General features: G+C 42.8%; 1 protein-coding gene across 2 annotated transcripts in view; it reads right to left on the bottom strand.

The window, feature by feature from the left end:
* The window catches only part of GRB2 (growth factor receptor bound protein 2), a gene marked incomplete in the record, with an annotated part of 87277 nt that overhangs the window by 68509 nt on the left and 1182 nt on the right, over positions 1 to 17586 (bottom strand). The window contains 1 exon segment of one of the 2 annotated variants that reach the window (XM_034789884.1): positions 9538 to 9783. In XM_034789884.1, the coding sequence (XP_034645775.1) occupies positions 9538 to 9615 (78 nt within the window). 2 annotated transcript variants of the gene reach the window in all.

Raw genomic sequence — 17586 nt, 5'->3', positions numbered from 1 at the left:
TCAATATATGTTCGCCCACTTATGCATCCGAAGAAGTGGGCTGTAGTCCACGAAAGCTTATGCTCTAATAAATTTGTTAGTCTCTAAGGTGCCACAAGTACTCCTGTTCTTCTTTTTGCGGATACAGACTAACACGGCTGTTACTCTGAAACTTGTCAGTATACTTCTTGTGCCCTATTGAAAGAGGTCAATTGTACCTTTCCATGCGTTTAGATTATGTCCCATACAAAAATCAGGGTTTTTCTTTCAAATAATTCACTGGAATTGTCTTATCTAGTTGGGCAGCTCCACCAACAACACAGTAACGAGGTCATGCTACATCAAGCGTTAGTCTATTGAGCACCCACTCTCTTCCCCACTTAAGACGTGATCTTGCAAGATGTGACAAGACTGCTTCAATAGAAGTTGAAGGAACTCAGCAGTTTGTAAGGGTATGTCTACACTACCCGCTGGATTGGCGGGCAGCAATTGATACAGCGGGGATCAATTTATCGCATCTAGTCTAGCTGTGAGAGGTGCAGGCGGAGTCGACAGGGGAGCAGCAGCAGTCGACTCACCATGGTGAAGACACCACGGTAAATCGATCTAAGCACGTCGACTTCAGCTACGTTGTTCACGTAGCTGAAGTTGCTTAACTTAGATTGATTTCCACACACACCCTCCCCCCACCACCAGTGTAGACCACGGCAATGATCAAGCCATTAAGCATGTAACAGGGTCTGGGACTGAAGCAGAAATGCTTAAATACAGCCTGACAAAAAGGGAGGTTGAAGCTTGGAACACTATATTGGGATGGTCAATACTCATTTTAAGTGGAATAGCAGCATTTAAAATAAAATGTGAAACTAGTTATTTCTTTACTCTCCAGATAAAAAAAAATCTTGAAAGTGCAACTTCCTTTTTCCTCTCTTCTTCCCACACCCCCCAAGAAAAAGTTCCTCTTCTCTCATTTTGATTCCCTCTTTCCCAAGTTTATAATGAAACTTCAAATGAACATGGCTTTATTTACTTCCTCATGTGTACACCACTCACTGATGTTAGCCCAACTTTGGCGATAATGCTAACCACTACTGCAGAGCCAGCAGAGGAAACTAAAGAGCAAAAACGGTTGTGGGCTAAAGCGGTAGATAAGAACTTGTGCACCACATTTAATGCAGTATCAGTTTGCTGATCTGTGAAGAAATGCAGAAGGCATGCAATTCACCCAGTCTTGTGCACTGCTACATCAACAGAACAAACAATGTAAAATGTAAAGAGCATGAAGTCAGTTATCTTAATATAAAAATCCCAGACAATTCACAAGAATTCTGGGCCTTTTAGACACCACAAGAGAGGATTACTACCTGAGATTTAATTTTACAGTTAAAAATAAATCTATCAGGGAAAACACAGAACTGGTTGCCAGGTCACTTTATTTTATTTATTTATGGGGGGGGGGGGGTCCACAAATCATGACTAGTCTTTACTGGCTAGCAGCTGAGCTGCCAGTTAGTAAAAATGCCACACATGGAGCCAATATGCAAATGTCCTGTCCAGATCTCAGTGCACAGTTGTTATATCAACATATTCAAACATTAGCGTGTCAATGAAGAGCTGGCTGTTCACGCTTTGAAAGGGATTCTCTGTACCAAGTCTTTCCAAGCTCAGTTCACATGGGAGTCCTGAGAAGCCTCCTTTGTTTGACCTGTTATGGCTGCCATTGCTCTTCCTTTGACTAGGGGTGGCTTCCTTACACCAGAACTGCTCTGTACTGAAGGGGAGATTGTGGGTGGCACTCAAGTAGCACCCACTCATCTTGTCCTATTCTCTTTTAGCACACCTCCTTTGATCCTTCCAAGAGATGACCTGATACAAATGCTGCAACAGTACCGAATATCCTGCACCTCTGCTGCACGCACTACTGACTAAAAAACACAGAAGGTGTCACTCTACACAACAAAAACTGCAAGAACTTCACATGAACCTAAGTCATTGAGATGAACCTGACCACTGGGCAAGACTTCCACCTTCTAGTCTGATGCAATGCTTATAATAAGTCTCCAATCCCAGAGAGCAAATAGAGTAAAGATTATTACTGTTAGAGATATAATGCAATTTTCAGTGATGAGCAGACACTGGTGGTATAATGAAGATGCTACTCTGAAAAGCACTTGTCAGAAGTCAGACTCTTTTGCAAAGGCTACTTACACCTCCCACTCTGCTCAAAACCCTCTTGATTTCGGTGAAAAAAAAAAATCAGAAAAATTGGAGAAATTAGGCTTTTCTGTTTTTCACCACAATCAAGAGGGTTTTGAGCAGAGATATGGGCACATAGGGCCCAGCTATCCCTCACCCTCAGATGACTGCCTCACCCCTATACAGAGTGACTGCTTTCCTTCCACAGGCATCTATCTGTGCGGTCACTGGCTCACTCCTTTATCATGAGTGACCAAATGGTGATTTTAGTTGTCACTGAAATTGATGCCTAGAACATTTCTTGAAATTTTGGATTTTCAGAGGTTATTGCATAACAAAATGGAGAATTGCCACAGTGTAGAGTGCAGAACCTCACTTGGCCAATTAATAAAATCACACAGACACCACCCTTTGTAGCAGCTTGACACATATGTTGAATAAGGCATATCAGATCATTGAAAGAGGCAAAAGCTGTTTTGTGGGTGCTTATTTTTGTACTGAAAGATCAATTTAAGAAGTTGAGATGACAAACAGCTATGGGACAGGTTGGGCCTTGTGACCAAGCCAGCAAACATAGCCATATGGATCCTGCTAGATTTGGCTGATAGATTACAGCCCAGGAATGATCATCGGTATAAATTATAGCAGTGTACACAGTTCTGCATATTATGAAGTTAAAAGCTGACTGTCACTAGTTTTCATCAATAGCTCATCTGGCACCATGTAGCCAAAGAGAGATAACTGCCATCCTGAATTACACAGATTTAAATCTACGGTGTTTTGGGTACAGACCAGCACAGAAGGAAGTTTATCTGTTCTGCTTTCAGTGACAGTCCTGGAAGGAGACCACAGCCGGCTACCAAATAAAGAAACAAAGAAGCCATTTTCAAGGAGGAATGCATTATTCCTCCTGCTCTGGATGCTGGCAAAGACTGGTTTACCCCAGGGGTCCCCAACGTGGTGCCTGCGGGCGCCATGGTGCCCACTGGGGCATCTAAGTGCACCTGTGTACTGGCCATCGGATGAGCATCCGCCGAAATGCCGCCGAGAAGCAGCGTCATCCAGAGGCGTCGCCGCCGAAATGCCATCGATTTTTGGCAGCATTTCGGCGGTGATGCCTCTGGATGATGCTGCTTCTCGGCGGCGACACCTATTGACATTGCCACTTGTCGGCAGCATTTCGGCGGATGCTCGTCCGCTGCCATGGTCCTCCATGGCTCGTCGTCTGGCACCTGCCAGACGAAAAAGGTTGGAGACCACTGCTTTACACTTTCAACCTGGAATATACCATACTTTAATTTCATCCTTGCTATGAAGGTTTCTGAGGGAAGCAACATTAAATAAATAATGCCACCTCTTCTGAGACTCCCCAACAAGATCATATACTCCAGTTTTTGTACGTTAGACTTTTTTGTAAAGTCACTCAAGTTTAAAAAGCCTCCTTTACTAATGCAAGTGGTCCTGTACAGGGCCAGAAACTTAAGAGTATGTTCGCTAACTACTTTTTCTAGTATGTGCCCATAGGGAGGTGTAGGTAACAATCTTTGGGAATAAGTCCATACTAAAAATAACTATTTAGTATTCAATGCAGTACAAGACATCAGGCTAACTTTAAAATATTGATCTACCAGTCTATTACAATAAAAACATTATGTGTCTTCAGAAGATATTCCTTCAAATGTCACCATCTCAACCCCCCCTCCCACCTCCCCACCCCCCAATTACTACAGTTCTCAGTTTAACATCTTTACAGGTTTTCAGTGGCTTGCTAACAGCTTTGCTTCCTCATATCAGACCACAATATTGGCCTATTTGGTCTCCCTACTTCAATGACAGCTGCTATCTAAGGTGTTTAAGTCAAACCCCAATTTTCTCCCACAACCATCAAGCAACATACCTCAAGTACACCTACACAATGGACTTTCACACACCTAATGCAGACATCAGTTGTATCTGATTCACTCCAAACCCCACTGCTTACAGCTAATGTCCTGTTCTGTTGACTAAGAAAGCAGTTTTCTGTGAGCTAACATTATACAGTACCACAGAATATATAGAGAGAGGAAAGACTCACTAGATCATTGAGTCCACCCCCCTACAAGGGCAGGATATAGTTCTCTCAATAATCAAAAACAAAGAATTTCAAATAAAACATGGGACCATTGTCCTTAAAACTCCCCCTAGCAAGCCATCTGTTTCTGCTTGCCAGTACAAACACCACTACATAAAAGCAAACACAGGTGAGGTCACTGAAGGTTTGGGAGAAGGAAGTATAGATGGAGGACCTGCCACCCTTGCTCAACTCACCCCTCCTGTACACAAACATGTTGCTCTGTAGTCAGGCCCAAAAATGGTTTTCATGCAGGAACTGAAAATGCAGTCTCAGCACTACAATTTGGAAACTCTCAATCCTGTTGAAGTCTGAAGGGAAAGAGAATGAATCGGGGTGGCAGGGAGGGAAAAAAAAAAAAAAAAAAAAAAATCACATGAAGAGTAGGCAGTGGTGGAGCCCAAACGATGGACTGATATCACTGTTCAGAATAGGAAGAAGCCTTGATAACTCAGTTAAAATAACCCAAGTCTAAACACTGCAGAAATGAGAAAACACTAACCGTAGTTAAGTTGATTTAGGTGCAACAAAGAAGTTATTGAAAAATGTAATTGCCCGTTGAGGACTCAAGAAAAACAGCAAAGTGCAACTCAAAAGTAGAGGACTCTTACATATACTGTTGGGGGTATTTACATCCGATACTTTTAAAATTCTTGCAATAAGCTGCCCATGAACTACACTGACATCTACAGGGAACAGAACACTGATCTTCTGAAGGATCTCCAGACTTGTTAACCTCCCAGGCATGCCACAAACCTCATTTTTTTTTTTTTTTTTTTGGGGGGGGGGGTTCTTTCTGGATTCAGGAGAGGAAATGGATCAGGATGATCAGTGCTTTTGTGTTATTGTGTGTGTTTTTAATATATGGAACTGTATAGGATTGATGCCTATGGAAATTTTTATACATTTGAAATAAAACAATTATTGTAGTAGCTGTACATTTTAAACAGGGTGAGGAGGAGAAAAGAGCCTAGCTTTGGCTAGTGGAATCTTTAGACAATTTCTTCTCCTCTCCCCACCCTACTGCCAAACCAAAAGCAAGTATCAGCACACTTTAGGTCTGGATACTTGCCAGCTGGCACACAGGCCAACAAAACCAGAAGCCACCAGAAATACATTACAGTTTCTCAGGAATTTAAGACTTAGACTCAGTGAACGTAGGCACAGATTGAGAGTAACTGGTCCTAATGACACCAGAGAAGTCTATGCATCATGATGCACATCCAGACACAAAGCATAAAATAGCCAGATCAGTGCATTTAGAACTGGGACCCTCCTGGATCAGAATGTGGGTTTTGTTTTTGTTTTTTTGGGGTGGGGGGAGAGGAAGAACCATGAACCTTCCAGTTTTCTTCACTTTTTTTTCAGAGAATGCCATTTACCAACACCCTTTTTCATACAGCAATATCCAGAATCTGGACAGAAAGGTGGTCTGGCATAGAGCCACAATCAATGACTGAGAAGCAAATCATAAGGGACACTGGATGGACACAGTGTGGAAATAGCACCCCTTCCTTTTTCTGGGGCAGACTGAATAAATTCCAAGCTCCATTTGCCCAAAGATCAAGTCTAGAGATAGATGTCAACTTGAATCTCCTGCACGGTAATACCATGCACTGCTGTAGAATCATCTGACAAAAGACTGAGAATCCAGTGAACTGCCACAGTTACAAAATCATACAAGATTTTTATCATACAGTGCCTACAAAGGAAAAGGCCAAGCACTTTTCCTCTTCACTCAGCTGTTTTACAGAGTTGCAAGTCAAAAGTCAATTATCTTCACTCACTTTTGGAGCATAGCCACAAGATTACTAACAAGCAGCTTAATGGCTACAGTTCAAATGCTATTCAATCAAGTCCAGAATATGTGGGTATACTGCAGTAATGGTACCATGACATCATAGGTAAGTTATCTGCTGAAATCAGATGAAGTTAGACAATATGCATCTTTCCCTTCCCTCCTCACAGAGAGCATAATGAAAGTACGAGCAGCATTAATTAAGAATTTTAGATTTAGCTTCATTCCTTAACATGGTACAAAGCTTTCACAGTTCTCTCTACAGCATTCTAAGTCACACATGCCATCAGAGGGTGATGTTCACCCTTGCTTCAAAGTAATGGTATCTAATTATGGCAAGTCACGGAAAGATGTAAGAAAAGAGGTATGTATTTGCTTGCAGAATATGTAATTTTTCTCAACAATCCCAAGTTTGTAAAACAGAGAAATGTGAAGAGTGAGAAATACCTTCTTCTGGGAGTGCATTTGATTTGCACCATGTATTACTGTTTATTCCCCTCAGAAGGTCTTACTCATTTATATGCACTTAAGATTGACCTGGTTTCAGGCTAGATCGCTACTAGCCATGACAATGGGGAAAGAGGGAGTTCAGCCAGGATCTGGTGAGATTATCAGAGATCTCTCAATCAAGAGAGATGTGCTAACAGATTTTTAGCGTGCTTAGCACAAGTTACTTCCACAGCTCAGATGTACTAGTCACTCTGAATGTCTTCACTCCAGATGTGCCACAAACACTGTTCTGAGAGAAGGGACTTGCACAATCTCACACTGCTGCTGGCACCTGGGAATTTTTTCCTGAACAATAGTTCTGAACACCAGAACTGCCCTCACTGTGGTGCATCTCGTCAGAATAACTAACCGGAAGCCAGGGCTCTTGGGTTCTATTCCTGGGTTTGTGTGTACCATGAGCAAGTCAACTTCTCTGAGCCTCAGAGTTTACTCTCTGTGAATGAAAATAGTTTTCACCCCTATACAAAAGCACTGCAAGGCTAAATTATTTATTATAGTAGTGCTGAGTATTGTTCATGTTCACATTTACATTCAAGTGTTGTATAAAGAAATGAACTTAAAACCAGGAAACTACAGGCAAACACTTCCTTAAAGTTTAGTCAGTATCACCTTTCCAGTAACAGAATCATTAAGGTCATGTCAGAATATAAAAAGGTATCTTAGCTGGAATCAGAGATATAGTTTGAGGGTTGCAAGGACACTCTCAATGTCAGTCTTGCTTATGGTAGAAAAATTAGTACTCATATGCAGCTGGACTATTGCCAGAATATGTGGTAGCAAGAGTGTACATAAGGCTCAGATTTTTGCCACAATTTGACAAAAATAATAATCATGAGATGGTAGTAAGAGTGCCTGAGTCCTGTATACATTAGTATAGTACCAATATCAGCAGTTGTAATATAGGTACTAATTTTTCTAGTTTAGACAAAAAAAACCTCTTTAAAAATATCCTGCTTCATCTCTTCACTATGGTGCTGTTGTTACAGAAGGAAGCACCTTTTGAACATGTGGTAGTTCTCTGTATGTCAGCCATTTTTTCATACTCTTAACCAATCCCAAACATCTAGACTGGACCAGATTAAAATAACCAAAAGTACATTTCAAACTAAAAAAATATTTAAGTACGGTACATGTGCACTTCAGTTTTCCTTCTTGGTCAGCATTTTCTACAAGTCTTACAGATTTTTCTACATTTTTTAACCTGAATTGTGCTGTTTCAAATATAGTACACAAAGCCAAGGCAAGATACTAAACACAAACCAACAGCCTATAGCTCAGGTTAGCAGATTTAAAAATTAGGCTCAGTGTAAACATTTAAAAATCTGATGCTTACACTTCCAGAACGGGTCTAAAATTTAACATCTAAAAAGGTTAAAGCTGACACTACTCTGAGCACACAGTTGCAGCAACAATGGCTGCAGCTATTGCAGTAACATGTTGTAAATAATGTAATTAAGGTGTATAAATTCTAATGCAATTTGTGGGTAAGAGACATGTGAATGTGCAGGAGCAGATATAGTCAAGTCAAAGCCATTTTGGTTTACATAACTGCAAGAGAACCACCCCCAAATGGATTTTTTTGTAACCACCATACATTTAATTGAATTGATTGCCCTTCCACCTAAAATATGTAAGAAATTGGTTTTCTAAGACACTAAACTAAATTTCAGTCCATTTCTCTAATACACTCGAGAAAGCATGGTTTATGATAAAAATACTAAGGTGACTGCACAATCCATGCATGTCTATCAATTAAGTATTCAAATTCCAGTTTTGCAAAAGAATCACACTAAAGTTGGCCTGTAAAAGAGCCTACTCTTCACCACTCCTTGAATGAGCTGCTATTTCTTAGGCCCCAGCTCAGAAAAAATTAAACATGTTTGTAACTTTACGCAGGTAAACAGTCCCAGTGAAGAATATTTACATGCACAAAGTTACTTATGTGCTTAAATTTTTGTGGGATTGGGGCTTTAATGAGTGTGTTTTTTAATTATCAACCTTCTACCCGAAGGTCATTTTGGAGAGTAAAGATCTGGACGTAAACTTTTTAAAGCTAAACTGCTAAAGTCTCAATTGCTTGATAGAAAACAGATCCATCCTGTTTTATATTGATAACAAACATGGAGATATTAACTACAAAAAAAATAACTTATGCGAACAATACAACACTAGACATTTTTTTAGTTACTTTGAAGGAAGTGTAGTTTAGAATCTTTCTAAAAACCATGCACTATAATCTGTTATAAAATACACATTTTCTGTTTTTGTTGGACACATTCTTCGTTTGTTATTTTTGGATCCTTTTTCAGTTTTAGGCATATAAATATTTTTAAAAAGCGAACAGATAACTTTATGCTGCCAAGATGGAGGGGCTCAAAGGTCTTTGGTAGATTGAGAAATCTACACACAAAACCTATCTAATCCACCCAAGGCATTCACTTACAGCTCGAGAGTTCCATTAAATAAATACTCAGTGTTGCAGATTTATCACTGAAGTTTATCAACACAGAAGATAAAATTCAGTATCAATATTTGACAAGTGTGGTGACAAAAGATTATCTAATAATAAAAAAGGAGGCAAAGGAAAGAAACATTACATTGGTGTCAATTACTTTCAAGGTTTATCTTGTAGAAAATAATTCAATAAATAATATATGTTCAGTACTTCACATTTACTTGATACTGTCTATGGTATAGCTAGCTCTCAGCTGTTAAACAGCCTGAAAAGATGGAAGGTGCTGTTGATTATAAACTGAATAAACACAAAAATTGTAAACTGTGTCCTTTGCAATCAAAGGGGTCAGAGTGGGGGGGGGGGAAGACAGGAGAGGAGATGGGGGCGAATGGGGGGAAGGGGTGGAGACAAAAAGGATGCTGGGGACCGACTATCTCGGGAAAAGAGTGGAAAGGAAGAGGTATCGCTGATCCCTTCCCCTGCACTTACCTTGAGGACATCCCCCCGTTTGAAGCTCAGCTCATCGTCTGCAGTGGCTTTGAAATCGTATTTGGCGACGGCTTCCATGCTGGGGCTGCTCAGCGTACAGCAGTGCGGGGGGGGTGGGAAGGGAGCTCTCCCTGAAGCCTCCTCTCCTCCTCCGGGGGCTCCCGGCTCAGCCCTCCCTCTGTCCGGCTGCTGCAGGGACTCTGGCTCCGTCTACCACATGCAAGGGAGAGCCAGGGACGTTCTGCCCTATTGGAGGAGGAGGAGGAAGAGACTGATCATTAGGGGAACCGTGGCACGGATGGATGGCAGGGGCCGCGCCCTGCGCCTCTCCCTCCTCCCGACCCAGACCCGGCTGCCGCTTCCTCTTTCGGCCGCTTCCTTCTCAGTTCGGGGCTCAGCCAGGAAGCACCGAGTGACACATGCTGTGGCCAATAGCAGCAGCGAGGTCTGCAGTGCAGAGGACACAGCGCAGCCTCCCCCACTCCAACGTGCGGGGAGGACGGGGAACTAACCCAGCCCTTAAGCCCCCAGCAAGTCCCACTCCACCAAGCCACAGCGAGAGCAGGCATTTCCCACAGCGCCCTTCCTGACATGCGGCTCCATACTCCGGCTGCACCTCAGGCTCTGGGGAAGCTGCTGGGGGGAAAAAACACACAGATCGCACACGGACGGGGGGCACCCTGCCTTGATGCTCTGATCCCGCAGGTGACACTAAGGCTCCCCCTTAAGAGCAGCCCGCGCACACACCCCTTTTCAGGCATCCCTCTGACAGAGAGCAGAACCTTCTCTGCTCAGATGAGATGGATGCAGGGGTGTAGCCATGTTGGCCCCAGGATATTAGAGATAAGGTGGGTGAGGTAGTATGGATCAACTTTAGTCATAGGTGCTGAAACTAGGGTTGCTGCTGCACCCCCTGGCTTTAAGCAGTTTCCATTACATACAGGATTTATAGTTTGGTTCAATGGTCTCAGCACCCCCATTATAAAAATTGTTCCAGTGCTCCTGACTTTTGTTGGTGAGAGAGACAAGCTTGTGAGTTACACTGAGCTCTTCTTCAGGTCTGGGAAAGGTATTTATCTGTACACTCTCCGTACAAGCTCAAAAAGATAGTTTAGCATAAGCAATTAATGTATTTCAAGGGACCATTCAAGGAGAAGTACCCAGTTAACACTTCTCTAGTCATGGGGTGAAGGGAAAAAAAGAGGCTGGGGTGGAGGGTTTACAGATTGTTGTAACGAGCCATAGATTCAGTGTTTCTGTTCAGTCCATGATTTTTAGTATCTAGCAAAGTTATGAATTTACACTCCCAGGCTCATCTTTTGAAGGTGTTGTGTAGGTTTCCTTTGAGGAGGAGGACTGAGATAAGATAGAGAGTGATGGCTTTATGAACTGTTCACCGATCGGTGGTATGGTGTTTTTTGTCTTTTACCATTTTCCTGTGCAAGTTCATTTGAGGGGAAAAAGTTATCAGGTGCTTAGCACCCACTGGCAGCCAGATCCCCATCTACTCCCCAGTGCCTCCTGCCCACCACAATCAGCTATTTCACGGTGTCCAGGAGGCACTGGGAGGAAGGGGGAGGAGCGGGGACTGGGCACGCTCAGGGGAGGGGGCGGAACTGGGCAGGAAGAGGTGGGGTGGGGGCAGGTACTTGGGAGAAGGGATGGAGTGGGGACGGAGCGGGGGGGGGTTGAACACCCCTCGCCCCGGGCCCGAAGGAAGCCAGTGCCTATGCATTCTGTGAAAACATAGAAGAAAAGACAGACATGAGTGACCAGCGTATATATAGCTGGGACTACACCCAAGTAAGGATGTAAAAGTTTAACCGGTTAACTGATAACTGAAACCGTTAAGACTGGTGCTTAACAATTAAACTCTGCTGCCAGCCGGAGCCCAGGACTCTGTTGCTGCCCCGGGGCGCGGCAGCCAGCATCCCTGTGCCTGCGCCCCAGCAACAGGACCCCGCATAAAATGGTTACACGGTTACTTTTTTTTTTAAAACCACTATTTACATCCCTACACCCAGGGGCATAATAATTTTCCTATCACAGGGCAGAATCAAAGCAAATTAGCCTACTCCACCCTACAAAAAGTTTGCCATTTAGAAGTGTCATTAGAAAACCCCCACAAGCAGCAAGATCACATGCCTAAGCAACATTTTCTATATCAGCAAAAGTTTCTAGTGCACACCTGGCCTAAGACCTTTTGACACACCAACCCATCAAAAAGCAAACCAAATGGACTGATGCCCCTTAAAATGTGCACACCTTTTTCTTGGTCTCTGGCCCATTCCCAAATACTCCACGAGAACCTGGTTCAATAAGAAATTAAATCCCATTTGACTGCCCACTCCTAGTTGTCACCTACCACCCCACGATGGAACCCATATTTGGTATCAAACTACAATCCATAATTGATGGGAACCCCAACGTGAACAAAAATCTTTCCTGAACCCTCACTTCTGGCCTTCAAATACCCCCTCCCCCAACTTCTCCAAGCTCATCATCAGAAGCAAGCTTCCCACAGGAAAATCACACCAACTCAAAGTGGCACCAGCCCCCGCCAGAACAACAGATACAAAAGCTGCAGACATATCCCCACTAGTACAACGATCATCACGCTCCACCCCCACAAATCTTTCAAGATGCATGGATCCTATACATGCCTACCACAATATGTGGTATATCTCAGTCAGTGCACTAAATGCCCAACAATTATCTGGGTGAAACCAGACAATAACTACATTCTCGAATGAACTCACAGGAAAGACAAAAACATCCTATCACCTGTGGGTGAACACTTCTCAAAAAGCGATCAGTCTGTATCTGATCTATCAGTCCTCATTCTCAACGGAAACCTGCACAACAGTTGCAAAAGACGAGCCAGGGAGGTTAAAGTCATAACTTTGCTAGACACTAAAAAACATGGACTGAACAGAGACACTGGATTTATGGCTTATTAAAACCATCTATAACCCACTAACCCCCCTTTTTTATCCTATGACTACAGAGGTGTTAACAGGCCGCTCTACTTTGAGTGGACATTAGGAAAAACTTCCTGTCGGAGTAGTTAAGCACTGGAATAAATTGACTAGGGAGGTTGTGGAATCTCCATAATTGGTGATTTTTAAGAGCAGGTTGGACAAACACCTATCAGGGATGGTCTACAGATAATACTTAGTCCTGCCTTGAGTGCAGGGGACTGGACTAGATGACCTCTCGAGGTCCCTTCCAGTTCTATAATTCTATGGTCCCTTAGTGCAGGGGTTCTCACAACAATTTTTTTGGTAGCCTCAGAATCATAATAATAAATCATAAATAATTTGTTTATGTAGGCGTTTGGTTTTTTTGCAGACTCAGTAATAAAAATAACATACAATCATTGCTATTCTTTACTGGACCTAAACAGAGTAGAAACACAAATAAGGTGCTTTGCATGTTTTTGTCTTTTTTTGTTGTTTCTTTTGCTTTTTTTTATTGCATTTTTTTTTTTTAGACTTGATAGCTAGTAAGTCTGCTTCTGTGAAAAGTGATATTTGTATGTTTGTTAATATCACTTTTCACTGCCTCCCAGCTAGTTAATATCACTTTTCACAGCAGCAAATTTGTTAACAAACATACAAATCTTTTTCACAGCAGACTTACTCAGCCCTGGCAAGCAGGGGGACAAATTAAGCCTTGGATGAGGAAGTGGGTAGGGAAGTAGCGGGAGCCAGCAGCGATGAGGAGGGTGGTGAGCCTGGTGCCGGCGCCAGACCCCAAAGCCCAGCAGCCGGGGGAAGGAGCATGCCACTGTGCAGACAAAGCCCCGCAGACAGAACCTATGGCCAGAGCCCACCGCCACACGGCTGGAGCTTGCCACCTGCCATCCCAGGGCGGAAGCCAGAAGTCTGAGCCCCACCGCCCCTGGGAAGGTGGGGAACTCACACTGACTGTCTGTTCCACTAGTGTTTGTGGCTCCAAAGTGGGGCAGGGCCCAACCCCTCCTAGCAGTCTCAGGGGAGGGGCTGCTGCTTTGCCCGCCCCTGCCCCAATCACTGTCCAGGAGGCTGTGGCCACAAGAAAAGCCCCTGGTAGCCACATTTGAGAAATGCTGCCTTAGAGTCACAGCTAAATGCAAGATGGAACAGATTGTTTAGCGTAAGTAGTTAGGACCTATTCAAAGGCAGCGGTTCTCAACCAGGGGTATCCATACTCCTGGGGGTACGCAGAGGTCTTCCAGGGGGTACAACAACTCATCTAGATATTTGCCTGAAAAGGAAAAAGTTGAGAACCATTATTCTAAGGCAGTGGCTCTCAACCATTCTAGACTACTGTACCCATTTCAGGAATCTGATTTGTCTTGCGTACCCCTAAGTTTCACCTCACTTAAAAACGACTTGCTTAAAAACCAGACATAAAAATACCAAAAGCGTGTCAGCACACTATTACTGAAAAATTGCTTACTTTCTCATTGCTACTATATAGTTTAAAATAAATCAATTGGAATATAAATATTGTGCTTACATTTCAGTGAATAGTATATAGAGCAGTATAAACAAGTCACTGTCTACTGTTTCTACTGACTTCACTAGTGCTTTTTATGTAGCCTGTTCTAAAACTAAGCAAATATCTAGATGAGTTGATGTACACCCGGAAGACCTCTACATACCCACCAGGAGTATGCGTTCCCCTGATTCAGAACCACTGCCTTAAACTATGTGCTAACTTCTTATGCTAAACAATCTATTACATCTTGCATGTAGCTGACACACTTGGAGTACCTTTCCCAGACCTGAAAAATAGCTCTGTATGGCTTGAAAGCTTGTCTGTCTCATCAACAGAAGTTGGTCCAATAGACGATATTATCTCACCCACCTTGCCTATACCCTGGGACTGACACAGCTACAACTACACTGCATATAACATACATGTTGACTGTTGCAAGGTGACACCATCTTTATTTTGAATGACAGAACTCAAATGAAAGAGGTCTCTAGGCAGCCACACTAATTAGCAATTGCTAGTTGCTACCTAGAAAAGTTTTTGCTACCTAGCATTCATGACTGGGATGATTTAGTTGGGAATTGGTCCTGCTTTGAGCAGGGGGTTGGACTAGATGACCTCTTGAGGTCCCTTCCAACCCTGATATTCTATGATTCTATGACTGTGGGTGAGATTTATCTGAATATCAGGCATAACAGCTACAAGGAAATTAGAGAAGGGTTTTTTTTATAAATTTGTATAAAGATGATTATGTAGTGAATGTCACCAGAGAGAGAAATTAGAACATGCATCGTATGTCAAAGTCACTCAAGAAACCTTTGCTCCTCACCATTACTATCAAGTAAGGTAGTGTAATTATGTATTCTGCCCAACAGACAATGTATTACGGCACCAGGAACCCCAGAAAACAACTAAACTGAGTGAAATCATCTGTCAGTCACAATCAGGTTGAACCAGGAAAATAATTCATGAATAAAAAAACCACACACACACACACACACCCCTCCAAAAAATATAAACTCAATGCAGATAAAAGCCAGACTTGCTTAGGAAGTGGCTTGTGATAGTCTTTGCCACACCACCAACTAAGTGTGGTTGTGGGTATTTGCTATAGACCAGGTACTGGCACCAGCAGAGATGACAGACATTTTGCAAAGACTAGAGTTTACTTTAATTCCATCAGCAGAGAAAGATAAAAGTACAACCAACACAAGAATACATGTTACTAAAATTAACAGATGGCCTAATAGGAAAAGTGACTAAAATTTTACCAAAGATTTATACCAGTAAAATGTTTCTTATATCTCACCTTATTTTAGGGTAGGGCAAGAGATTTCACTCACTCTCTCAATTAAAGCCAGAATGTTTGGGGGGCAGGGAGGAAGGCAGAGAATAGAAAGAAAGGTAACTTCTTATTAGGAATATGAAGTTTAAATCTGGGTTGGAATGTAAGTATTTACAATGCACCAAGCCCACTGTATCTTAGCAGCAATCAAAACTCCTATGAGTCCCTCTGCTGCACTTTTGAAATACCACAAGGGAAGGTAGGATTTTTTATGCTGCTCCTGCAGCAGCAAATAGTTCTAAGAGAGCTTCCTTGGTTTTACTCCCCATTCTTGCTATCCTAGGAAGCAGCAAGGGCAGGAACAGAAACATAGATAGCTGAGGAGGGTGGGAAAGAAGGGGTGGGGGGGGGAGAGAGAAATGAGGTCTAGTGGGAGCACCTAATAATTGTGAACTGGATTTGACCCCATATTCTGATAGACTTCCTCTACTGTTTACTTCCAGGGAAGGAAAGTGAGAGTGGTGGAGGAGGTTGTGTCATCTTGGAAGACAGACACGCACACACACACACACACACTCCTCAAACAACAGGGGTAGAATGAAACAGGTAAAAGGGGTGAGGCTGTGCATTCATCTCAGTTGCCCAAATAAGTGGCAAGTATCAGAGGGGTAGCCGTGTTAGTCTGGATCTGTAATGGTCCAATACGTCAGTTAGTCTATAAGGTGCCACAGGTCTCTTTGTCACTTTTTATTAAATAAGTAGGTAGAACAGTATGAACTAAATATAGCAAGGTAGTGTGTAAGTTCAATTTTAAACCTAAAAATGCAAAGATGTTCACAGGTAGAGATGATACCCCAATCTATAAGAACATAGGAATGGCCACACTGGGTCAGACCTGTCTTCTGACAGTGGCCAATGCCAGGTGCACAGAGGGAATGAACAGAACAGGTAATCATTAAGTGATCCATCTCCTGTCACCCATTCCTAGCTTCTGGCAAACAGAGGCTAGGGACACCATCCCTGCCCATCCTGGCTAATAGCCACTGATGGACCTATCCTCCATGAATTTATCTAGTTCTTTTTTGAACCCTGTTATAGTCTTAGCCTTCACAATATCCTCTGACAAGGAGTTCCACAGGTTGACTGTGTGGTGTGTGAAAAAATAGTTCCTTTTGTTTGTTTTAAGCCTGCTGCCTGCTAATTTCATTTGGTGACCCCCAATTCTTGTGTTATGAGAAGGAATAAATAACACTTCCCTATGTACTTTCTCCACACCAGTCGTGATTTTATAGACCTCTATCTATCAATCATTCCCTAACTCTCTTCCTTGGTATTTCAGTTGTCCCAAGAATGCTTTGTCAGAGAACTGATCACCACCAGATTTTCAGCCTTAAATAAGCTTCCTGTTTTTCACTGACTACTAGAAGCTGGGATCCCTCGATACATTGCCTTATTCTCTTCATTCCCTCTGAAGTACCTGGCATGGGCCACTGTCAGAAGACAGGATATCATGTTAGATGGACCATTGGTCTGACCCAGTATAGCCATTTATATGCTCTTAGATTGCTTTTTCGATAGACCCCATCACACGTGTTCACCTCAACAGGTGATCCTCCCTGTCTCTCCTCCTGCTCACCGGGGGGCAAGGGGGACTCCACTCCAAGCAGCCCTAGTGATCCCGGCTTCTCCTGAGAGCTCCTCTGGCTTCCGGTACAGCCCTAACAGCAGCTCTTGCAAGACTGCCCCCAGCACTAACAGGGACTAGCGCTGTCAGGGCCACAATGCATACACAGCCTTTCCTGCCATCCTCAGCGGGAGGGCACTTGTGACAGATCCTCTTTTTTCTATAGCTTCCTCATTTTTCCCCCATTGACATTACTTCTTAAATCAAGTGCAAAATAACTATTTCAAAATCACCAGGTATTCTAAAATGCTTTAATACAAGATGATGTCATCTTAAGAGACAAAATGAAAGTGATTCAATAACCATCTGTTTTGTGCAAAATTTTGACTGCCAAGAGGTTTGCTTAGAAATGAGTGAATACAGGTAGCAATTTGTTTGTAGGAGAAAGCTAAGATATTCCCCACTCCCAATCTTTGCTCCCTGGCTGTTAAGTGTTCAATCATTTCCCAAACAGGGGATGAATTCCCCTTCTCTATATTTTGCTCTTTTATTTCCTGAGTATGTTACATTATTTACCTTACTCCATAATTGAGACCTCTGTGTGACTTCCTCCACTTCTAGGAGTTTCCAAACAATTTACTTAAGACAAGGTGTATGA

The sequence above is a fragment of the Trachemys scripta genome, chromosome 14, assembly GCF_013100865.1.
Source record: "Trachemys scripta elegans isolate TJP31775 chromosome 14, CAS_Tse_1.0, whole genome shotgun sequence".
Lineage (NCBI taxonomy): Eukaryota > Metazoa > Chordata > Testudines > Emydidae > Trachemys > Trachemys scripta.
The sequence above is the reverse complement of the archived record's forward strand: the minus strand, read 5'-3'. Positions and strand labels throughout refer to the sequence as shown.